This window comes from Glycine max, chromosome 3, assembly GCF_000004515.6.
Source record: "Glycine max cultivar Williams 82 chromosome 3, Glycine_max_v4.0, whole genome shotgun sequence".
Classification (NCBI taxonomy): Eukaryota; Viridiplantae; Streptophyta; class Magnoliopsida; order Fabales; family Fabaceae; genus Glycine; species Glycine max.
This window is the reverse complement of record NC_016090.4, coordinates 43147421-43171773: the sequence shown is the minus strand read 5'-3', so window position 1 is coordinate 43171773 and position 24353 is coordinate 43147421. Positions and strand designations below refer to the sequence as shown.

Genomic DNA, 24353 nt, shown 5'->3' with positions numbered 1-24353 from the left:
TACTTAGAGTTTATTTAGAATCTACTAAAAAAAGAATTTATTAAGAGTCAACTCGCAAAGCACAAGTGAACTCTTAAACTTGTAAGAGTTAATGAGTTAACTCGAGAGTTTGATATCCATCTGTGACTGTACATATAAAACCGTAGGAAAAATATATGTAGGATATGATTCTTGTTATATTTTTAGTATTTAGTATAAATATCTTTTGGTAAAATATACTACAAAGTAATTCCTATTTCCTAGTATTAGCATAGGAATGGATATATACATAAATATAAAGAATAAAAAGTGAATATAATAAAGAATAGAATGTTCTTTTAAGAGACCTAGAAAAAGTTTCACTTTATACATTTAACAAAAGTATTTTCTTATGAGATACAGCATTAGTTATTTCTAAATAATTTTAAGTAATCAGTATTATTTCATTATTATTACCAATATTACTATTGTCAAATTAATATTTCTCTTTCTTACAGCAGAAATAAAAATAAAAGTCTCATCCACAACGTATAGAGTAATAGATTTGAGATTTGAGATTTCTGGCGGGTTGAAAAAGATGATAAGATTGAGGAAATGATATGATCCAAATTAATCTTTGTCTATCAAAACTTTCAAAAAACTGAATCAATAATTCACACAGAAGTAATTAGCCTGCAAGACCTATCATTATCGCTGTTTGCATGTGTGTTCTTAAGCAGTGACATTTCGCGAGCCCTCCTTTTCTCACGTAACAAACTACTTACTACACAAAAAGGAAAAGGAAAAAACTCGGGCAGCATGCAGTGTTAACACCGTAAATAAAATTAAGGAAGATATTCAGATTATGATCGACACAGGATGATGAAGAAAAAACCAGTTAAAGGAAAGGACGACAATCGACAAGTTTAGAATTTAAGTGGTTTGTTCAAGAGCTTGCTGATGGCAATGGCAATGTTGCACAGCCTGCGGAACATGGCACTCTTGACGGAGAGAACGTCGTCGTCTCCGGGAATGGAAGCGTCGCAGGTGTCGATTGCGGCCACGGCAGCCTTGAGCCAAACCTGTGCGTCGGTGTCGGAACCAACCAACAAAGAAGCAATGGTGTCCTCGAGCTGGCTCTCGGCGTCCAAGATTGTCTCCTTGCAATCAGCCAAACCTTGTTGGACGTCGGGGTCTAGGTTGTCGTCGTCGATCAACATTTTGGTGTCGCTGAGGATGCCGGAAGCGTTTCTGGCAGCAACCCTAAGGGAGATAACAGCCAAGTCCTTGAGGTCTGCGTTAGGGCTTCTTATTGGGTCCGATGAGAGGATTTGAACGCAGAGGTCTCTGCTTGGGGCGATTGTGCATACCTTGTTGATTAGCTTCTTTCCTTTTAGATCCTGTGAGGCTGCTGCCTGGTGTGCCACCACAACCACGAAGAGAACCAACGCCGCCGAGAAGAGTTTTGTAGAGCGTTCCATTTTTTCTTAATGGAAAAGAATGAATGTTTTTCTTCTTCTCAGAATTTAGTTGGTTTCCTGTGTTGTGCACAAACCAGGACGAGGAATGGATAGAGGATGGAGGCAGTGATTTATAGTGGGATACATGTCCGCTGAATTCGTTTTGCTAAAATAAGGATAAGGATTGCTTAGTTATTTTCAATGCAAGTTTAGGTTGATATCTTCGGTCTACCAAAAATATTAACAGCCAACCGTATTTTGCGTTTATGAGGTTCACTCCACACTTTTTTTTGCCATTCGTGTATCTCTTCTTTTAGTTAGAACTTCTCAAAGCCTAGTTTTAGGACACAATATTATGGTTACATCCAAATTCCACAAAGACTCAATTATTTAATTTATCATAATTAAAAATAATAATTAATTTAATTCATAGTATAAAAAAATTTATCTTAAGTTTATATATTTTTTAAATTACTTTTGTCATTAATATTTTTTCATTTGATTATTTGTTAATACAATTATGAATATGTTGCTATAAAATAATTAATACAACTGAGTTTTACAAAAATAAATAAGTATAATTTTTAATTTGAAGTTTATAAATAAAAATCAAGAGATAGTAATAAGATTTATTACTTTAGTATGTCAACCTTATGAGTCAGTTAGTTTCCAAACCGAAGGTTTGTAGCTTGATGCTTATGTTCCAAGTCAAGTTACTAGAAAAATTGACTATAATATATCATTATTAATTATTATTTTGTTGTTATCGTTATTATTTTTACTCAATATTTTTTAATTAATTTTTCATCATTAATTAAACTGCAAATAACATATACATGTTTGAATAATTGAATACCTACAAGAAAGTGCCAGAATTAAAATTACTTAAACTAGCTAATCGAACCAGTCTCAGCTGAAATAGTTGTTGTATAAAGGATATTATGAAATCAACGTATCATTTTTTTCATCAAATTGGTCCATATGAATCGGTGACCCAACAAATATCCATTTGATTCACGAATTCAATGACTGTTTTACAGCTGGTTTTATTTTACAGTTTTTTTTATCAGCAAAAAGTATTATATTATAGTGTACCAGAGATACCAACATTACTATGTATTTAGAGTTATTGGGACGACTAAAAATACTGCATAACCCAATTAGAGTGTATCAACATCATTATATAAATTAATGATCATTCCCCTTAGATAACACCCCACAAGAAAAGGTTACTATGTTTTATACCGTAAGTGTATCACAAATTCACTATCAAACTCTTAAATGATTGTTTCTGAACATGACAAATGAAGAATAATGGAACGTATGTCATAGTTACAGTCAATGCATCCTATTCCTGTTTTTTTTTTTTTACAGAAACCTATTCGCTATTCCTGTTCATCGTGAGCATATTTGCCTTTTTTTTATTATTTAAATTAATCAAATGGTATACAAATTAATTTAACATAAAAAAATAAAATACAAGAATCGACAAATATTTCCCCATGGTTGGGTAACTGCAATGGCTCCACGCGCAAAAACAGTGTAGAACCTAGTTCATAAATCCGCTACAGTTAGGGGCTTTACAGCGACAGACAACCTTTTCTTCATCCCGCTCATCATCGAACGAGTAATTATACCTGTTGCAACATTAAAAGACGAAAAAACGGTTATTCATGTCAGACTAATTAAGATATCCATCCCTAATAAAAATAAGTCATTCATTAAGTATGCTCTGTGCCACATTCAATATGCATGATTCCTTATGTGCACACACATCAAATCAAAAGATATAAAAAAACACAACAAACCGTACGTTAGTTCTTCACCAGCTGAAACATTGGTCTTGGCAATAAGAACAATCCTGTTCTCCTGATCACTCAAAGGCACAATCCTTGCAAAGCAGTTTGGCATGCACTGTAGCACAACAGGTTGGTTCATAATTTTTTTCATAAACATAAAATTCTGAATATTAACCAAAGTACACGAAATCAAAGTCCAAAGACAAGATTCGTCAGAAATAACTTACAGAATGGTTTATTAAACGTGCAATATTGCCCTTATCCGTTGCGTCAATCACCACTTCCTCGCTAATCTTGAAGAACTGCATAATTTATATCATTCGGCATTAAGATCAGCAGTACAATGAATCCAAACGTTACAGTAAACATGAACCCACCTATCATGTTCCATTTGGCATTAACAGAAATTATTCTAAATATACCAACTAAATCTTTGGGATTTAAAATAACAATTAATTCATCATTTTTAATTGTGAAGCATACAGCAAGTGAAAGCACACAAAATTTGAGTTACCAATTAAATGAACTATTATTTTATCAGAATACAATGTGAAGCAGAACACAGCAAGTGGCTGGGAGTATATATAATACAATACAGACAGATATAAAAACAATCATAAACAAAATACTCACATAACAATCTTTGCCTTCTGAACGATACTGTGCTTCCCTTAGGTCAGTGATACTACGTCGTAACTGCTCGCCACGATATTCAACAACCTTCATACGGCCATAAAAAGCATGAGCATATTGTCTTTCAAGAAAACTCAGGTAAGTATTTATCTTATAATTGACCATCTTTAATTAATAAAGTTACCATTTCTCCTTCTTCCAGATCTCTACGAGCAAAGAGGCCCCATCCATGAATACCTGATTTTCCTAAGCAAACTTTTTGGTTTTCTGTTTTCTGCAACCCCAAAACATTAAAGATTGAATACAAGGCAAAAAACGAGATACAATTTTAATTTTAAAAAAATAAATAACAAATGGAGAGACTAACTAACCTGTAAATGGTGAAGACGTTCCTTAAGAGATGAAAATACTTGAGCATCCTATCACAGAACAATATTACAACTTAGGAAATACATTTTCCTATCAAACGGGAAAAAAATTGTGGTACAATCTCAGCTCAAAAAGACTGGTTATTCATTTCAAAAGCAATAGGTCTAACACCAAAATAAGATTACCTTATTGCTGTTCAATTGAGTTATTGCACTTAAAGAATGAAGGTTTGTCCTCCCAAGCAAGTGAATGATTGGCACTTCATCCTTCTAACAATATAGGGAAAGCATATTGATAATGTAAGTAAGTAACCCATTTACACCAAATCCAGATTATAGTATTTAGTTTCGGATGCGGCACAAATACCGGAAGGGACTTTGAGGATAAAACAAAAACTATAGAAGTTAATTTAATATTAAGGCCACAAGATAAAGTTCTTAATCACCTTACGGGAAGGCCTTATGAACACACGGCATCTCGCTGCAGACAGTGGCTCAATCTCGTTAATTTCAGAGTTTACAGTTTTGGGAAGTTCCATAATCTCTGATGAAACCAGCCTTGATCCCCTGATGCTCCCCAGGTGATTTCGAAGTGAAGTTGTCGGTGAGAATACCTCCTGGGGTGTATGTACAACCAGTCCTGATTCTGGGTTTGGGACCCTAAAATGATATTAACTTAGATCTAAAAATTCTAAAAAATTCACATGGAAAATAAGTTATTGTAATTTAGTGACGTGGCTCAAACCTGTGACGTGCACAATATATTAGCTTCTCCGTTATTAGAGTCCCATTCTTTTCTGTCGAATGCAACTGTAAATTTAAACAATATCAACATATTTCCCCAGCAGTAGAAATCATCATACAATTAAATGCCAACTTTCTTACAAAACAATTTATTATGGAAAGGTTAACGAAGCAAGTTAAGAAGAAAAAAGAAAGCAGTTTTAGAACATTGATTTGTTCATATTCAAGAGGACCATTAAACTTACTTCCATGCTATATCCCTTTCTTGACGCGCACATTACATGAAAATATGTAGCACACTTGCAACAACTTGTACATGAACCGTGGCTTTGTTTACAGATCACGCAAGTCTGCCGTCAAAATAAACTAAACATTAAATAATTTCAAGCCAACAAGAAAAGGGAGAGCCAAGAAAATTAAATAACAAGCTAATCACTATCTTACCGATCAATGTGAATAAAATCATGGGACGGAGTGTTGAATTCAAGGTAGAAGATTATATCATGCATGTTCAGGCTATTAGTGTGTTGTTATTATATAATTTTTGTTGCGTAAAAATTGTTTTGGAAAAGTAATTTTTTAAAGAATGAGTTCTTTGTTGGGATAAGAAATTATCAAAATAAAACATTACATTGTATGATTGTAATTTTTTTAATAACACTGAATGCATGTATTCAGCATGGTTATCAAAACAAGCACGTAAGTTCTTAGGGTACTTTTAGGAAGAATATTGTGTAGGCTTGCAGCTGAAATCATCTGACAGTAAGTTTCATGTATAGACCTTTTAGCCCTATGCTATACCTTTGAAAAGGAATTAGGAGGAATCTTGAATATTCCAGAGGCTGGTTCCATTGCCTTGTCATTTTGGAAAAGAACTTCAGGCTGAAACCAAGCGCACGTGACATGAACCCACAACATCTCAACATCTGTTGGCTTCAGAGCCCCACCTGCAAAGCATTTTCCCATATTGTAAAAGTATATTAGCAATGGATGACAGAATTGACCATGGCCGGCATTGAGGGAAAAAAGTCATTCAAATGATAAGTGGATTCCCCAATTTTAAAACTTATAGGAGGATTCTCCTTATCATTCCAATTTTACTGGATTTCCCCAAAGAGAATTCTCCTTGACTGTAAAAATCGGCTAACTTAATTGCATGCATAAATTGGTGTAGAGATTGATGATCCAACAAATTCAAGCCAATCTTGATATGCATGAAAACTAGTCCATTTCTTGGTGAAGAATTAGAGTATTGGCTCCATCACTTACTACTGTCATAAAAAATTTAACATAACAGCTTATGATACAACAAAAATGGTCGGACTGCAAAAATACTATATGTAAATGACATGCCTTTTACTGGGCAGAGGCAACACTCTCTCTCAACATCAGGAGTTTCACAGGCTCTACAAACCCAGGAAGTAAAGTCCTGAACATTCTTTGCCCCATAGCATTCTTGGTGGACAGCAATTTGGCACCTGTCCAATAAACAAGTGCACATAACGTAATTGACAGTTAATCATTTGAAGCCCTGTAAGTTAGAAATGAAACTTGACATATCCATCATAACTATACAGCTTGAGCCAAAGATCATGAATAATGATGAGAGCACCTGTTACAGATGATAATTTTGTTATCTTCCCAATCTTCAACCCACCTGCAAATGGCACATCTTTCTGTTGTCCAGTTTGCATAAACTGGCTCATATTTCTCTGAAAAAAGGTAAAAGGAAAATAAGTTACTCCCTTTCGAAGATATATTCAACAGAAAACATGTGACTTCAACGTGCCATAAGACTTAATCGCATAAGAGATATTGAGGCTTCAATATGAAAAAGTTTATATGAAATACGCATTCACCTTGCAAAAAGGAGAGTATTTGTTGCTGATCTAACTGCAGGGAAGTTCCAGCTCCGGAATTGTGTTCATCGATCTGAAGAAATTTTTATTGTTAGTTAAAAATATAAGAAACGCGTTATATGGAAAAATAAAGGCACAATATACACACATTACGGCATTGTAAATGCATAGTTGAAAATTGGGAGATGTTTGAAATACAAGAGATATAGACACTAGACAACACTGAAGTAATCCAAGTGAGTAAAATTCTTCACGACTGTTAATACAAAAAATAAAAAATAAAACACATATAATTCACCAGAAAGATTTGTCATGCATCTAATATAACAAGGACTGGTACAAACCCATTCTTTGAGCGGTTGCATTGTGCTTTCTACTTTCACACTATATCTCCATTTTCTGGCTTTGGAACCTGCATGTCTTTCCCAGTCAGTAAGTGTATGCGTCCTTGAACCACACAAGCAACACTTGCACATAATCCTGCAAGAAAATTTAATAAAAGAAGCTATATGAAATTTCTCTAGAATGACATAATAGGTTTAATCACCAAAAGTTATTCACTAGTTCCCATATCAAACATTGTTTTGCTTGTGAACCTATCCAGGTAGGTTAACAAATCTAGAATCTACATTGAGGGTAGTTTCATCCCCATAATATAAAAAAAATGTTGTGAAGGCTTACATATGATCATTTGGAATATAGATTCCTTTCATGCCATTGCATACCACCCCTAGATTCTCAGGTAATGCAGGTTTTGGGCCAGTCTCCAATGATCTATCTCAAAAAATATCACATTATAAGATTCAAAGAATAAAGTCAAAATGCTCAATGCCCTTAAAAGAATAAGAAAAAGAAGCAATAGATAATTTCTACACACATATTTTTTGACTTGTATGTTTGTGATGTTGATGATTCACAGTTGAATTTTCCCTTGCAATCGGGGCAATAGTAATCCGTATTTTCCAGATCCTGCATTAAGAAACTAATCAGTCATCTTAACATTACTTTTATCAAAGGAAATCAAACAAGAATGAGATGAAGAGAATAATGAAAAGTGGAATGGATCACCATGCTAACCATAATATGATACCTTGAAATGTTTGCTGGAAATTTTATCACACTCAGCATGCACCCAAACATTACAACCATCACAGCATACCTGTCAGGGTTTAGCCCCACAACCAAAAATTATTTTTTTTGTTGAAATAAAATAAATTAAAACAAACAGATACCTTGAGAAAGTAGACAATCTCACCCAATTCCCACCATCTGAATGGTGCCAAATCTTTTTGCAAATGCCACAGTATTGTTTCGATTTTATTAACTGTTATAACAGAACCCCAAAAAAGTAATTAGATGTCGGCCATGAATATATCCAGTCAAGAAATTGAAGACATCTGGAGTGAGTCAAGGCAGAACCTTTGCACAAGGCTTGCAATAGTGCTGAGGATCACAACTTGAATCCTTAATCTTCTTCATGGTTTTGCATGGCAACATCAAACCACAGCCAGCACAAGATAGTGTATCCTACATAATTTATTCACCGGATAAAAATCTAGAATTAACCAGACTCTATAAGATTTAAAAGATAAATTCACTAGAAACTACCCTTATATTGAAAGAGATGAAAGACTTGAAAGGGTTTTCACCAAAACAAGGAGTGAAAAAAGGTTTACCCAAACCGGCCAACTGATCCCAAGTTGACACAAAAATATTGAACAATCTGGTTCAGTTTCCAAAACCATGATAATCTATATGATTTTAGTTTAGGGCAATTATTAAGGAAACAACAAATAAAAAATACAGATATATTGAAAGAGATGAAAGACTTGAAAGGGTTTTCACCAAAACAAGGAGTGAAAAAAGGTTTACCCAAACCGGCCAACTGATCCCAAGTTGACACAAAAATATTGAACAATCTGGTTCAGTTTCCAAAACCATGATAATCTATATGATTTTAGTTTAGGGCAATTATTAAGGAAACAACAAATAAAAGGTTTTTATTGAAAATCACGATAGGAATGTATTAATAACCTTAAATGCTACACTTTGTGATGAAAACTTTCCATTTTTTATTTATTAACAGTTGCCTTAATGTATGTACTAAACTTTGAATAAGAATTATGCTTTGAAACAGTGACATAATGCTATAACAGTATGCGTATGTCACTATATCAAAGGCAGGCCTCTGAAGTCTATATGAGAAACTTGAACAGATTAAAAACTATATATATGATACTGTTACTAAGATATCAGCCAAGCAAACTATCCTATGGAACACGACAAGAAAATATTTTAAAGCAAACTGCGTGATCAGTTTCACTTCACATGCTGCTGATACCATTTGAAAAATCATAATACTATTAGTCCCTCTTATTTTGCATTTTTGGCTATTAAAAAAAGTACTCACTGATAGTATAACATACATAATTTGAATTCTTGAAGTAGGCAATAACTACAAAAGAGGCTAGAACGTATATATCATTAGGCACTCCTTAGTCCTTAGCCCTTCCTACTAAGATTAATATCAGCTAATGCAGTACAGCCTCTGTCATCTATATTACAAGTGCACAACATAATTAGGCCTCTTTCTTAAGCTAAATTGCTTCAACTCAAAAATCAATTTGGGACCGAAAATCAATTCTAAAATCTTTTCTGACGTGAAACCAAACATATTAAAATTTATCTAAAATCAATTCTGAGCTTGAAATCAATTCTCTACAATGAAACCAAACACACACTAAATGAAGCTTAAAGATGCTCTTGTTATCAGTATCAGCCATGATTATAAGCAACATAAAGTGAAAGGCTGAAAGCTATAAAATTACCTGGTCTTGATCGGCATATTCCTGGTCAACACAGGAACCTTCACCTTCCATATCTTGCTCAGCTCCCAATTGTACGTCCAAAATGCCATTTTCCACCAAGTATGCCTCATCCAATGCACCGTTAAAGTCACTTGCTTTACATTTGTGCAATTGGGACTGCCCGGGGAATCTGAACAAAGACATTTAATAAGTAAATATCAAACAATAAACATTCTAGCAGAAACAACTGCAGCCAATACACACCTGTCCATGAATTCCAAGAACGGGAATATCATCCCCTGCTTTACCCACGCATAGTCCTGCCCATTATCATTGGTTTAGAAATATTTAAGCACTAAAAAACTCAAGCCTACGAACACACACAGGTAAGAAATTTAGAACATGTTTGACACCCTTGTCATTTTTCAGTTTTTAAAACTGTTTTCTAAATCTATTCTACATTACTCAACCAAAAATTATTAGGTTTTGAAAATTATTTTCAAAATATGAGTTTTAAAAAACCAAAAAGTAGAAACAGCCCGAACATATTTCCTTGAATTTGTCTAAGCAACCTTGTTTAGTTGTGTTTTAAAAACTAATAGACAGTTTTTAAAAATAGAAATCAAACAAACTCTTACCCTTTGCTTTCCATTTTTGGAATAGCCAAAAAACATAACGCAAAGTGCACCAGGAACACAACAGCTCAAGACGGATTTGGGAGCTTGCAAGAGGGGATCAATGACTATAGCAGGCCAAGCAGGATGCTTCTTCCCACATTTTGCCCAAACTATATCACCCAAAATAAAATCATCTAATTTGAAAATGTCTTTCTTTTTACCATTTCCTTCCACACCCACAGCATTTGAACTAGGTCCAGCCGCATCATTACTCTTTTCTTTAACCAACAACTTACGACCCCCGTTCACCGTCATCTTAACGGTCTTAACCAAGTACTTGAAATCACCGGACTCAGCAGAATTTGAAGAACAAGGAGAATCTCTTTCATTTCCATTGGCAGCAACGTCTTGCAAAGTATTCTTATCCTCGCCTTCGAGCCCGAAGCGTTCGTAAACAAAAGAATCACTGAACCTGCTGGGAAGCTTCTTAGCCCGACCTCTGGAAGGACGAGGTTGAATAATCCTTTCTTCTGATTGTGGGGCCAAGTCTTGAATTGTGCCATTCGAGTCCACGGAATTTGAATTGGACTGCACCTCACAGGATCCAGAGGCTCCTCCTTCAGCAGAAGAAACCTCGTTTACTCTCTGCTTCTTCTGAACCGCGGATTTATCGCGGTTCTCTGGCTTCCGCTTCTTCTGAATCGCGGAATTATCGCAGTTCTCTGGCTTACACTGTTTCCACTTCTGTATTCCAGTTTTCAAACTCCGCTTAATTATCATCTTTGAAACCCTAACTCCACCCAACCAAATCTGGCAATGTACGCCTTTGAATTAGAGAGAGGAAGCTCTGTCTGTGACTGTGGGTCTGAAAAATAGATCTGTCTAAAAAAAGAAACCTGAGAAAGGAGCAAAGTCAATTCATGTATTGCTATAAACAAATGTTCTTATTCCAATTTGATTTGAATATTTGAACATATAGATGTTTTTATTGTGGTTGTCTTGTGTGACATTTGAAGAAAGTAAGGAGGGCGACGCCGAAATTCGCAAATTTGAGGAAAGCGCGAATTCTCAAATTTCTTTTTTTTGGCGCCATGGCGCCAACATTTGGGGGTTACCATTTACGACTCAGTGCACAGTACTGCTTTAGTTTTTTCAGTTAGACAACTTACTCCTCCGTTTTTTTTAGTTAAAATATTTTGTAACTAATAATCAGATATAAGTTATCTTCTTCCTCTTTTTAAAAAGAAAAATAAAACCTAAACAAGATCTCGTGAAAAGAAAAAACTAAACAAGATTATTCAATTGTATTTACTGAAAAATAATCATTATAAAATTTAATTAAAAAATATGTTTATTCTAATAATATAACACCACAGATGTATAATTTCAAGACTTGGTATTCTATTCAAAAAAAAAAAAAGGGTATAACTAGAAAGTGTATACTTCCTCCCACCGGATCCACTTGTGTTTTTTGGATAAATAATATGTTCATTGTCATTTTATATCTAAGTTGAAAATTGAACGAACAAAAATCTTTGTAGCAACGCATCAAATATTAATAGTATAATCAAGATAAAGTTGCAATATGCCACATGCAATCCATGGAAGAAACAAGTTAACATTCAATGACTTATTTAGGGTGTGTTTGATTTTACTTTAACGAATTAATTCTGACTTAACATATAAATTATATTTAATGGTTATAAAAAATTAAAATTTACTTATTCATATAGTCCACATATAGAAATTATTCATTTTAATCCTATGTGTATGTCTTTTAATCTATTTTATTTTTCCTACATATATTTATTAAGAATGACATTCTTTCTTAAATATTTTATGATTTGTTAAAATTTATTAAAAATCATTAATATAAATCAAGAGAAAAAAATATTAATTAAGAAATTAAATTTATCAAAATTAATGATTTTCAATAAATTATAATCATAGAAAGAAAATAAAAAAAAGAGTGTTGTTAGCATTCTTTACTTATTAATCCATTTTAGTGCCTACAATTTTATTCCATTGTAGAACTAAAATGAGTTTTAGATATAAGAATTAAAATGTAAAAAAATTGTGTAAATATAAGATCAAATGAGTAATAAAATTAAAATGAAAAAGTGAAAAATTACCATTGTAACACCTGAACTTGCGTCCAAACATACACAGATTAAAACTAAATACACCAATCCAATGGTTAAGGTGAAACACAATTGAGATTGAGATTTGAGATTTGAGATTCTATAGATAGAGTAACACCGTACCAAAAGTGATAACTCTTGCAAGCAATAGATGTTCTGTTTATCATACAATCCTATGGTTTGGGGAGTTATAAGTTTAGTTGGGTAAGAAGAAGATAGGGAGAAAAAAGTTACAAGTTTGATTTCCTTCCTTAATAAAAAACTAATAGCATTTGCCTGTAAAACGAAAATGTCGTCCATTCATGAGTTGCTATGCCTTGTTTGTGATTCGTTGCAAAAGCACTCACTCACTTAAACGTTGCAAAACCTCTTCAATGACCATCTGAACCCTTGATCTCCGGTTACAGAATCAGACCCTCTTTCCACCTCTGGAATCTCTATGATTATATTTATATCCAATGGCTTTCTCGGACACCCAATCGGCGGAGGCAAAGACGATGAGGAGCAACCCTCACCCGCTTCGGAAACCGAACCCGGTTCAGTGTCAGCTGAACCCGTGGCCGGTAGGACCGGGGTTCGGCAGAGAGGACACTTGGAGTGAGACCCGAACCACGTGTCGATGCAATGGGCGTGGAAAGCGTGCTTACAATTCGGGAGCACGCGGCCCTCGTCGCCGTCGGCGAACTCCGACAGGCAAACGGCGCAGTCCTGGAGAGAGCGGTGGGTGGCGGCGGAGAAAGTAAAAGTGGGAAGGGACTTGATGACGGAAGGGTCGAGGCACGGGTCGTCGAGAGAGGCGGCGGCGGAGGAATTGGTCGGAAGCGAACGAGAGAAGAGGCGACGGCGGCGACGGCGGCAGAAGCGGACGAAGGTGTGGAAGAAAATAATGATTATTATAAGAATGAAGAGGAGAATGGCGGTGCCCACCATGACCTTGCCGTTGTGGGCATACTTGGATTCAACGTCTGGCTCCATAGTAGTCATGATGATGGAGAAAGAGTGAAGAGAGTAACGTCAATTTCACAATTTGTAATTTTAGTGGGAGCTCTGCTGAAGGTGTGGATGGAGGAATTGCCGAATTCCAAGGGTTTTTATTTCGATCAGATCCATGTATATATATATATAATACGTAGAATCACTGATTGCTCACTACTACCTTTTATCTTTACATTCTTATCACTTTATTCGGTAAGTGGGTAACGTGTTAAATTAAATTTGAATTATTTGAGTATTATTTAAGTTTAATTTTTTTTATTAAATTTTGTTTTTTTATCAAAATTTGAATTAATTAGATTTATTTTCTAATGAATACCAGGATTATGACAAAATAATTTAAATTTCAATGTTTATTTGGCTTGCTTTAGTATCGTTTAGACAAGAATAAAGATTCTAAAAAGAAAAAAAAAATGATAAACTTGATAAATAATGTGATAAAAAGAAAAGTGTGTGTGGAAAATAGAAAATGTAAAATATAAAAAACAAAAAGAAATACTTCTTTTTAGTTTTTCCACGTGATCATACACTAATTGGTTGACTGTTTCTCTCGGCATATCTGGATAGAGAAATCGAAAGAGACATGGTTACATATTAGGATTCTCGTGATGGTGCATGTCTTAAGTCCCACTAACAATCCTTGCCAAAGATAATTAATTAAATGTACCGTGTTCCACTAAAATATGCTAACTCTTTCTAAAAATTGAGGTGTCGCCCGTGACTTAGCATTAGCGATTAAAAATTTGGACTGTTCATTTAAATAATTTTTGTTTCTTGTAAATCAAAACCCTTTTTTTCAATAGGCAAATCAAAACCCTTAATTACTGCTATAAACATGTTTTAATTTATGCATATTTTGGGATACTTATTATTATTATTCATTTCTCTGTTTTTTCTGGATAGTGGATATCAAATTTTCTCAACTAGTGATCTATAACAGGCATTAGCAATTGTTCTGAAAAAGTTAAACAGGTCACCCAAAAATATGGTCACAAAATTTAATCATTACTTATCTATGACACGCAATTGTAAGCATGGTCTCAACTCAAATCTGAATATTGGTAGAAAGGGATGCAATAAGTCAGTTTCATTGGTACGCATTTCGATGGTTGAATTTACCCTACGTGTTCCCTTCCTAGTGGCTGCAAAACCATGCTCTTTGTTTTCCTCTTTCTGGCTTCTGCAACATAAATACACAGAAAAATGTAAAATCAAAATCATAACTCGGGAGTCTCAGATCAGCTTCGTTGGACTTATAGTTGTCAAATGTTTTTATCTTTAAAACATTAAAGTTAAATAAAATTCATTATTTATATGTTTATAGATAATCTTAAATCCATTCAAGATGTTTCTGTGGCCTCCTGGATGTAAGGCATTCGCTATCTCTTTCATTAGTTGCTTTCACTTTTTAATTTTAATTTGAAAAGTTATATGCTGCAAAGATAAGGAACCATTTTTATTGTCACTAAGCATGTTGAGATTGATCATTGATTAAATGGCATCTCACATAAATCACAATCTATGCATCCCACGCATGCTAACTAAAAATAAAAATAGACGTTCCTACTTGTCTTATTAGGGGAAAAAGATCTGCAAAACTATATGGAGTGTGCTTATTTGGCTGATATACCACTGATCCACTTGAAAGTTGAAAGTTAAAACAGTGTACTAATCCACTTGGAGCTTTAATCCAAAAAGTACCATATTGACATTTTTCATTTTCTCGCCCTCTCTCTAGTCATGTTTGATTGGATCTTTTCCGGCAAAAAAAAACACATGCCATAGGATTGCAATTGCTGCAAGAGAGCCTAATTAAACAGGTGTGAAAACTGAGAAAGGTTTACATTATTTAATGTTTATCTGTTATATTGTTATCATTCGGATAGAATTTTGGACCTTTCTCCATGCACTTTAGTCATAAAAAGAGAAGAAAATAGAAAAACAAATCAAGGCTTTGGGAAAAGAGTAAAAAAGCAGAAAAAGAAAGGAGTTCAACTTGTTGGAATGTTGGATGGCGTATTTGCTAGGAAACCGCAAATGAGTGGGCAGTTTCCAAAAGTCTTCCAACAACTTGATTGTTTTCAAACAACATGTAGTTAACTATGGATAACGAAGCATGAGAGTAGTGTTAATCCAACTGTTCATTCCAAACCCAGCAATAATGCTGCACCACAAGTCTATTTTCAAAATATCGATGTGCGTGTGCTAATCCTTGTCAAATATACTGTGTGACGCAGTGAAGTTAAGTAGTGGTGTGAGATAAGGCACTTCTCCCTATTCAATTCAAGTGGGTTTGATTGAAAATGAATTACCTACAATCCCTGTGCATTTTGCAACGAAATAGGTTACACATTGTCCAATATTAATTAACTGTGTTACATGTGGATTTAGCTTTAATAAAACTCCTGTCCTTTTTTTTTTTCATACATATTTTCTTTCCAAAAGGCGATTATGTTAGACTCTCACGATTAGATCTATGGTAAAATAACAAATGTAGATATTTCTAAGTGGAGATTCAAACCTTAATTTACCATGTTCTAGAAGAATAGTTCATTTTACTAGACCAAATCGTCTTAGTACTCTCACCCTTTTTAATATACGAGAATAGTTCATTTCATGAGAATTATAAAGTTTTTGGTTGGGCTTCAACAAGAAACTTCTCTACTTTCCGCCGTATAGAGTTTCTTTAGTGGAAATTTTTAAAACCCCACTCAGTACAAAAATGGGATTTGGTGCAGGTAAAATTCAGTGCAATCAGTGAATGAATGCTTGTAAATGAAGACAGATAACTCGAGAATTTGAAACAAGATAGTGGTTCCAAATTATAAAGCCAAATTCTAGAAAATTATCTGCCAGTTGTAAATACTCCTCGACTTAGCAACAATAAAATATAGACAACAGGATCATCCAATCCAATGGGATCAGATCGGAATCTTTGGAAATATAACAGTGGAGTACATTTTCACTATATACAAACATAAAAATACATCGTTGCCACTCAAGTTGGCCTGGCTACATTTTTCTTTATGATTCAGTGCACCGTTTGGTTGAAAAGTCCTAATTTACGGCAAAAAAAACTTTCAAGTCATTATAATTTATAATTTTGAGATTCCAGACAGGAACCAAACTTATATAATCAGTTTCGTTTAACAAAAATAAACATGCATTAAAATTTGAATGAGAAAGTGCAAAAAAGCACAATGTAAAGTAAAAAAAAGCAACGGAGCAAATGTCAAGTGAGACTGTGAGACGCTTTATGGATTCTGATTCTCCAAAATAATTTAATTTAAGATGCTGCACTTATCGGAATCGTGGTCTCCACGAATGTGTTTGTAACACGACTCATTATTAATGCAGAGAGATCCCCCACCCCACCTGATTGCTTGTGTTTAGGTGGCTTATTCGGAATAGAAACATCTTCTAACTGAAAAAAAAGCCATTTCAATTATTCCATTTCCACTATAGTTTTAGTATATATGAACTATTATAAAGCTCGGAATTAGAACGTACTGTATTAGATAATACTTGTAGAAAGTACTTGCAATATTGCACGTCTTATTAGAGGGATCAGGGAACTGATAATCTTATCCCACTAATTCAGCTTAATCCGAATTTATTGTGTTTAAACACTCACCCAATCATAATTTATTGTTGATATAATTTATAAGATAGTTATCATAAAAAAAAAACTATCATATATAATACATAACTTTTACATTCTCAATACATAATTATTATTATTATTTAAAAAAAAGACATTTTACATTATAAAACCAGTCTAAGACTATTTTATATTTTCAGTACGTTATTTAAAAAAATTAACAATCACTAATAAAGTAATAATATGATTATGAGATTGAAAGAATATTTTATATAGATACGCCTCTTTTGCTAGGCTGCATTGTCATTGGGCCTGTTAATTCGGGCCTCCATATCCAAAATGCTATCGAACTTGTCAATGGGATCTTACCCGAAACACTATCGAACATGTCAATGGGCTACACAAGTAATTATTCGAATCTTAAGAAATACTCTCCCGATATCCCAAAAAAAAATAAAAATAAGAGAAAAATACATTTTTTGTCTCAAATATAATTTTTAAAACTTACTTTATTTTATTAATGTTTTTTTACTGTTTTTATTTAATGTTATTATCTATAAAATATCATTTATTTAATTAAGATTTTAACTTTAGTGACTCTTTTTATATAAAATTTTAATAAAGAATAGATTCAAGAATTATTTTTTTAATTGAGATTATGATTAATTAGCATAAATTATTTTTTCTTCTTATATTTGAAACTTAAATAATAGACTTCTATACAATATGTGGTTTCACTTTCAGGCCGGCCTAAAAAAAAAAAGGTGTAAAGACAATTTTTGAATCAGATTTTTTTTTAAAAAAAAGAATCGGATCATCTAAGATTAAATCATTTAAAAAATGAAGAAGAAAAAATCTCTCCCCACTAAATCAATTCGTTTGGCAATTCATTTCCTCACTTACCTAAATTCCTTGTAACAGCAGATTCTACTTATGAATAAAACGACACAGGAAAGGTGAAGCGGAACCACGTTGTTTAAAGGTCCAGTAGGGATATTCGCGTCATCAAAGTTGAGAGTGAAAGAAAGTAAAGAAAAGAAAAAAGAAAAAAAGATGGAGAAAATAGAGCAGAAAACGGTGAGTACGAATGGAATAAACATGCACGTGGCATCCATTGGGTCAGGCCCAGTGGTACTGTTCCTCCACGGCTTCCCGGAGCTCTGGTACACGTGGCGCCACCAGCTTCTGTCCCTCTCCGCTGCGGGCTACCGGGCCATCGCCCCTGACCTCCGCGGCTACGGCGACACCGACGCTCCGCCCGACGCTTCCTCACACTCCATCCTCCACATCGTCGCCGACCTCGTCGGGCTTCTCGACGCTTTGGGAATCGAGTAAGTTTTTTTGGTGGGTCATGACTGGGGAGCCTCCATAGCCTGGCATTTCTGCTTGCTGAGGCCCGATCGTGTGAAGGCCCTCGTCAATTTGAGCGTCGTGTTCCGTCCCAGAAACCCTAAGCGAAAGCCCATTCAGAGCCTCAGGGCCATCATGGGCGACAATTACTTATATGTGCAGGTTTCAGGTAAATAATAATTCAACTCCTCTATCGATATTAATGGTTAATTCGTTAGTTTTTGTTAGCAGGATCGAATTCACTACATTTTTTCTTTTTTCTTAACCACCAAACCAATCTTATATCTCTGACTACTCTTTTGATATGGGTCAAGTTAATAACTAATACTTTGTTATTTGGATGTGTTGTAGAAACCTGGGGAGGTTGAAGAGGAGTTTGCACGTGCTGGTGCTGCCAGAATTATAAAGACATTTCTTGCATCCCGCGATCCACAACCACCTCGTGTGCCTAAGGAGATAGGATTTGGAGGTTCACCTAACCTTCGTATTGCTGACTGAAGAAGATGTCAATTATTATGCCACCAAATTTGAACAGAAAGGCTTCACTGGCGGCCTAAACTACTATCGTGCCATGGACAATCAATCCTTTTAACATGTAGTTTTACTCTTGCTCTTAAATTCCTGTTGCATGAACTGATCATTAATACATTGCTCCCAGTGATTAATAGGTTTTGTGAGGTTAAGTTAAACTTTAGGTCTAAATTCTAAGATGGTACAAGAGTCTTCTACATTGGGCACCCACATTTGTCGATGCTCTAGAGTCTAGATGTTTATTCCTAGGTGTGAGAGGTTGTTACTGTGCCACCCGCATTTTTCCACACTCCTAATATCCAATCCTAGGCCTGGGAGATGTTAAGATCCCACATCTACTAGATAGTATAAGGCTTAGACAGTCTTTACCTTACCAGTTGATTTTTTTAGGGTTGAGTTACACCCTAGATCTAAATTCTAAAAGTGAGGAAGTAACGGATGTCATATGTGATGCGAATTTGCTATGGAAAATAAAGAGAGAGATAAGAAGAAAATGAGGTAATATAGAAGAACAAGTTATTTTTGTAATGTTCAACAGCAATTTATAAGTTATTTTTGTAATGTTCAACAGCAATTTAGCTTGAAATAAATGGGGCATGTTTTGGAATAGCTTTCATAAAGTTAATTTTGATGCAGTAACTGAACCTGACTTGTAGTACCCTATGTATGTATCAAGAAAATAAGTTCAGAATATAATTGTTTTTTTTTTCAAATAGATTATATTTGCTATTAAGTTTTTGCTTATTTACTTTGTTGAAGGATGTGAAAGTATTCAGGTAAGTTCTGTTTTTTTTTTTTTCTGCAGAACCTGGGAGCTCACAGCAGCATGGACTGGAGTACAGATCAAGGTACCGGTCAAGTTTATTGTGGGAGACCTTGACATTACATATAACACTCCAGGTGTTAAGGAGTATATACATAATGGTGGCTTTAAGAGAGACGTACGGTTCTTGCAAGAATTGATTGTGATGGAAGGAGTAGCTCACTTCAAAAATCAGGAAAGGCCAGAAGAGATCAGCGCGCATATATACGATTTCATCAAGAAATATTAACCTACATTATCCTTCAGAACTCAGAAGTATACCGTGCACAAGTCATTAATAATTCCTGTAACCCAGATTTGGATGCACTGTTTCACAAGCTTGTATCAATGTCAAATCTGCACAATTTCTGGCGTAACGCGAAGGTTTCTTTTCTTAATCTGGCTTGTATAAAAATAATATTATTTAATGCATTTAACTAAGTATTAAAACTTACCCCCACACCCCCCTCCTTCCATGATGCCACGGATGAATCAATTCCAACTCCCTAGTGGTAGATTTTTTCCTGTCTCTCTATCGTCGTCAGTATTCGTTAATGTGTAGCGATTCGCAGTAATAATTTGGTAAGATGAATGAGGTTAAAATGACAACAATGCAGAAGAAAACGATAGGAATTAGTTGGGGTTGATAATCTCATAATTTCAATTTGACGAACAGAAACAAACCAAACGAAAACTGACTTGATTGACTATGCTATGTTTTGTAGACATAACAAGCAGGTAAATAAATAAACTTGCCACCTTAATGGGAAAAAAATGAATATATTTTTTTTTATTTTTGGAAGGCAAATATGTATTACATACATAAAAAGTTAGACATGAACTTGTACAAGTTGTACAGTTACTATGTACATGCAACCCCAAAAAACCTTCCAAAGCCATCACTATACCAACGCTTTTCCACCCTCATAGCCCACTAAATACTACTTAAAGATACCCAAAAAGTGTACTCTTATAAAATTTTACCTTATTCTTATTTCTTATTTCATTTCTACAAATATCGTTCTTAAGCAGCAACCATGCTTAACTGAATCAGACAATAAATTTTTAAATATCAATAGGTTTTAGGTTCCTTTATTCCATCCATTAACATTTAATGAGAATATAACGTACCAGTTTGAGGTTTGTAATGGAAAGCCATAGCAAAACAGACTAATATCTAGGCATTAAAAATGAAAAAAAAATAGAAGAAAACTTGTCAAAATCACGACTTAAGTAGAACAATAGCTACTCATTAATCCTCTGAAAAGTGTGCAAGAACAAAATTGTTCGGGGAAAGCGTTTCAATTTTTTCCCTTAGATAAGGAAAAATAAAAACCAAAATTAACAAATTGTTCCAAAACACAAGAAAACAATACATAATGATCATGAGGTAAAATGAAAACTCCTTCATGTTTGAGCTCCAGAACTCAAACTCTAAAGCCTCTGCTATTCCTTTTTCCTCTAGCCCGCTCAAATTTCCTTCCCTTTGCACGGACATAGGGCTTGGTGTGGCTATGGGGCACACCAGGAGCTGGTCCAAAGTGCTTGACAGCCTCACGGGCATTCTTGGGACCTCTAAGAAGAACCTGAAACATCATTCCAAAACAAAGGTCATGCTTTAGAGACACATCATTTTTTAACACTTCCCCTACAGCAGGTAAAAAGCAGACCATGCATTATTATTTTTTTCTTCCTCCCACAACAATAGAGAATAGCAAGACAACTAGACCCACAAACAACAATTAAGTAAGTTGATCTACACTTACAACACTAGATTGGCATGAAAGTGGATGAACCAAATTGCAAGTTTGAAACAGAAGATAGAACAGTTTTGGCATGAAAATATACAAGAGCATTCACTGGCACGAAATTATGCATCATCCTTGTCCTCCACACGAACAAGATGAAGACAAATAAATTCTAGATTCCATATGATTTTCACTTTCACAAAGATAATTGGCCATTAAGCCAGCGCAATCAACTTGATTATCCAGAAAGTATGAACAAAGTAACTCATCACAAGGGTGAAAGTGCACACTGGGTTATACCGAGGAAGAATAACTTGTTGGAGACAATAAAACGCACAATTTGCTACTTGATCAGACAAAAAAAACAACCAAAGCTAAAGGCCAATAACCTTTACAGCAAGATTATAACATATAGTAGCATAAAGTTCGATAATCAGAACCACTGTTATGTTTTATTCACAAGAGCAAAGTATCCCAACTACAAAAAGCAGAGCAATTTTTGACAAAACAATAATAACTCATAAGTTAAGCAGCATTAAAAACATACCGTATTCTGGCCGAGTGGAGCTCTAAGAGCCAGTTGATCAAAGGTGAGGCATTCGCCACCAGCCTTCTCAATTCTAGCTCTGGCAGTTTCAGTGAACCTCAGGGCAGTTACCTTCAGAGCAGGGACTTCATACACCCTAATGTCATCGGTCACGGCCCCGACTACCACAGCTATCTTATCCTCCTAATGAATTAAATCCAAAGCAAACACATCAATGATTATTTTCATTATCATTTCAAAAGCCAAAAATTAATGATATTGAAGTAAAGAGATGGGGGTAGGTACCTTTCCCTTGGTGTAACGAATCAATCTAGAGAGGGATAGCGGGGGCTTGTTGACCTTGCTCATGAAAAGGCGTTTGAGGATGACGGCATTGAAGTTACTACCAGTCCTCCGAACAAGAAAACGGTACAGCTGAAAATAAAACGAATATGTCAAATACAAATCCCTCAATCATTCATTGACAGTGATGCGCGAGAGTAGAAGAAAAGGCACCTTGACGAGGAGCTTGAGGTAAATATCATTGGATTTGGGGGCTGTACGTTTGGTCTTCTTGGACTTACCTCCTGCCTTCAAATCGATTCCCTGCAATTCAGTTCAAAACACAGTCAGATCAACATAAACAACTCTTGAAGGATGAGTGACGCCGTTGAATCGAAACATACCATTGCGGATGGAGTTGCTTGCCGCTGCTGCTGAAGCTGCAACCAAGCGAGAATAAAGCATGCTAGGGTTTTGTTTAGGGTTAGATCAATTTATTTGACAATCTTTCCCACAATTAAAAACCGGACTCGGGTCACATCCACGGCCCGTTTAGTGAAACGAACCCAACAGTGCTTATGAAGAGTATTTTTTGTTTTTTTTTGGTACAGTTATGAAAGGCATTTTTTTGAGAAATGCCATTTATACAATTAAATTCAATTTTATACTATTGTTTATACATTTATGTTTTATCGTCTTTTTTATCATATTAGTTATTACTTATTTCATTTTACACTTTTCTATTCTTTAAATTGTTAAAAAAATTATGAAAAATCAATTATCAAATATTTAATTATCAATAATATATGTGTGTATATAATACAATTTTGTCATATGTAGACAGATTTTGTGGCAACACTTCATCTTTCTTATCGAATATAAATGTTTTATAAATATTTTTTTTTCCTTCAAGCATATAATTAAACCTAAACCTAATAGGTACTCATAAAAAAATAGTCGTGATGACAAGCAGAATCATCCACTAAATACATTTTAGTATAATTATTAATTCATTTGTATTTATTTGAAAATTTGTATAAAATAGGAGTTAGTGACTTAGTGTGGTTAATCACCGACCAACAGGTGTCGTATCCTTACTTGTTTAATATATTATTAAATAAACAATATTAAACTTATATATCTATAACTTTAAAATAAAATAAAATAAAAAAACACAAATTCTTTATTGTTGATGGCTTGATGCCTAAGATTTTTATTTCCATGGCTATGGTCTCCTTTGTGGATTGTAAGAGAGAGATGAGAAGATGGAATCACAGATTTGATGAGTTCAAGTGCCACCTTCGAATCAGATTCACAGATGACATTATGCAATCCTTTGTGCCACGCCAGGTTGATCCCATGGTAAATAGCCATCGTCTCTGCAAAAAGCCAGGTTCTGCGCATTCCGGGCTTTCCACAAAATCCAGCAAGTGACCGCGAACTATTTCATTGAGGAAGAGAAAATAGGATACAAGAGGTTATTCATCTCTTCTAAAAAGCAACCTTCGGAGAAATTTTCATCTTCCATAGCCTGGCAAACCCCTCATTCTGTTGGGACCCCCACTTATACTCATGTTGCGAATTTACAGAGAAGATATCTTTATAATCTCACCTTCAAACCAAAGTATTCTTAAACTCTATGAACTATTATGCTTACCAACTTATTCTCAAAATCTTCAACCATAGATTGATAGATCTTTCTCACTCAAACCATTTTCTTCTCCATTAAAAGTCCCAATGCCACACATCTCTTTCCCACATTCCATATTTACTAACACTCCTTATTGTTGCTTATAATTTTAAAATAACAAAGGGTATGAAGTAACTAAGTTTGCCTCCTCCAACCACCCATCAATCTAAAATCCAAAATTCTCCCACTCCCTTCCTTTCACTCTACCATTTTGTGTTGTTCAAATCCTCACATACTAATCAAGCATTTCTCCACCATGTTGAGACATTAGCCTGCAGTTGCTCACCAATAATTCCACCTCACACCTCCAAATTTATTTTCAAAGAATTCACTTTTAGTTCAAAGGAAAGTTTAAAGTATCTAAGAATGCTCTTCATGACCACAATATTACTCAATACTCACCAATGAAAACTGGGTCATCAACATATCATAATAGATTGACAT

General features: G+C 34.6%; 4 protein-coding genes and 1 pseudogene across 5 annotated transcripts; 1 reads left to right on the top strand and 4 right to left on the bottom strand.

Annotated features, from left to right (window-relative positions):
• Positions 1-778: 778 nt before the first annotated feature.
• LOC100785595 (uncharacterized) lies at positions 779-1506 on the bottom strand. Its single transcript, XM_003520694.5, has one exon. It carries the CDS (start codon positions 1437-1439, stop codon positions 885-887), a length of 555 nt encoding a protein of 184 aa, XP_003520742.1. The 5' UTR covers positions 1440-1506; the 3' UTR covers positions 779-884.
• A 1321-nt stretch (positions 1507-2827) lies between these two features.
• LOC100785063 (histone-lysine N-methyltransferase ATX3) lies at positions 2828-11232 on the bottom strand. Of its 2 annotated transcripts, none has more exons than XM_006577091.4 (23): positions 10267-11232; positions 9893-9948; positions 9650-9818; positions 8241-8348; positions 8077-8145; positions 7912-7980; positions 7699-7790; positions 7503-7595; positions 7166-7301; positions 6822-6894; positions 6575-6674; positions 6316-6440; positions 5764-5909; positions 5208-5312; positions 4964-5028; positions 4665-4878; positions 4405-4485; positions 4222-4269; positions 4035-4124; positions 3851-3937; positions 3445-3519; positions 3232-3332; positions 2828-3055 (listed from the first exon to the last, which is right to left on the bottom strand). In XM_006577091.4, the coding sequence occupies exons 1-23, from the start codon at positions 11023-11025 to the stop codon at positions 2968-2970; spliced, it is 2949 nt and encodes a 982-aa protein (XP_006577154.1). In that variant the 5' UTR covers positions 11026-11232; the 3' UTR covers positions 2828-2967. The 2 variants fall into 2 exon arrangements, with proteins under 2 accessions (XP_006577154.1, XP_006577153.1); XM_006577090.4 differs by having other exon boundaries at positions 4405-4488; positions 10267-11231.
• Positions 11233-12394: 1162 nt separating this feature from the next.
• Positions 12395-13518, bottom strand: LOC102665377 (RING-H2 finger protein ATL5). Its single transcript, XM_006577089.4, has one exon. It carries the CDS (start codon positions 13368-13370, stop codon positions 12738-12740), a length of 633 nt encoding a protein of 210 aa, XP_006577152.1. The 5' UTR covers positions 13371-13518; the 3' UTR covers positions 12395-12737.
• A 4279-nt stretch (positions 13519-17797) lies between these two features.
• Positions 17798-19913, top strand: LOC100791793 (epoxide hydrolase A-like; annotated as a pseudogene).
• Positions 19914-21070: 1157 nt separating this feature from the next.
• Positions 21071-22710, bottom strand: LOC100499789 (uncharacterized). The gene is given in 5 exon segments (NM_001249142.2): positions 21071-21249; positions 21959-22141; positions 22244-22372; positions 22454-22543; positions 22624-22710. Coding segments are annotated over 5 exon segments (564 nt in total). The 5' UTR covers positions 22627-22710; the 3' UTR covers positions 21071-21090.
• Between the last annotated feature and the right edge of the window lie 1643 nt (positions 22711-24353).

What these genes read in the sequence shown, in the direction of transcription:
- LOC100785063 (XM_006577090.4), bottom strand. Translation starts at nt 11,025, where the DNA reads ATGATAATTAAGCGGAGTTTGAAAACTGGAATACAGAAGTGGAAACAG. An exon ending in ATTCAGATGGTGGGAATTGG is followed by an intron (nt 7,981 to 8,076) that starts GTGAGATTGTCT and finishes AAACCCTGACAG; the next exon opens with GTATGCTGTGATGGTTGTAA. An exon ending in CTCCTAATTCCTTTTCAAAG is followed by an intron (nt 5,313 to 5,763) that starts GTATAGCATAGG and finishes TTTTGACGGCAG; the next exon opens with ACTTGCGTGATCTGTAAACA.
- LOC100785595 (XM_003520694.5), bottom strand. Translation starts at nt 1,439, where the DNA reads ATGGAACGCTCTACAAAACTCTTCTCGGCGGCGTTGGTTCTCTTCGTG.
- LOC102665377 (XM_006577089.4), bottom strand. Translation starts at nt 13,370, where the DNA reads ATGACTACTATGGAGCCAGACGTTGAATCCAAGTATGCCCACAACGGC.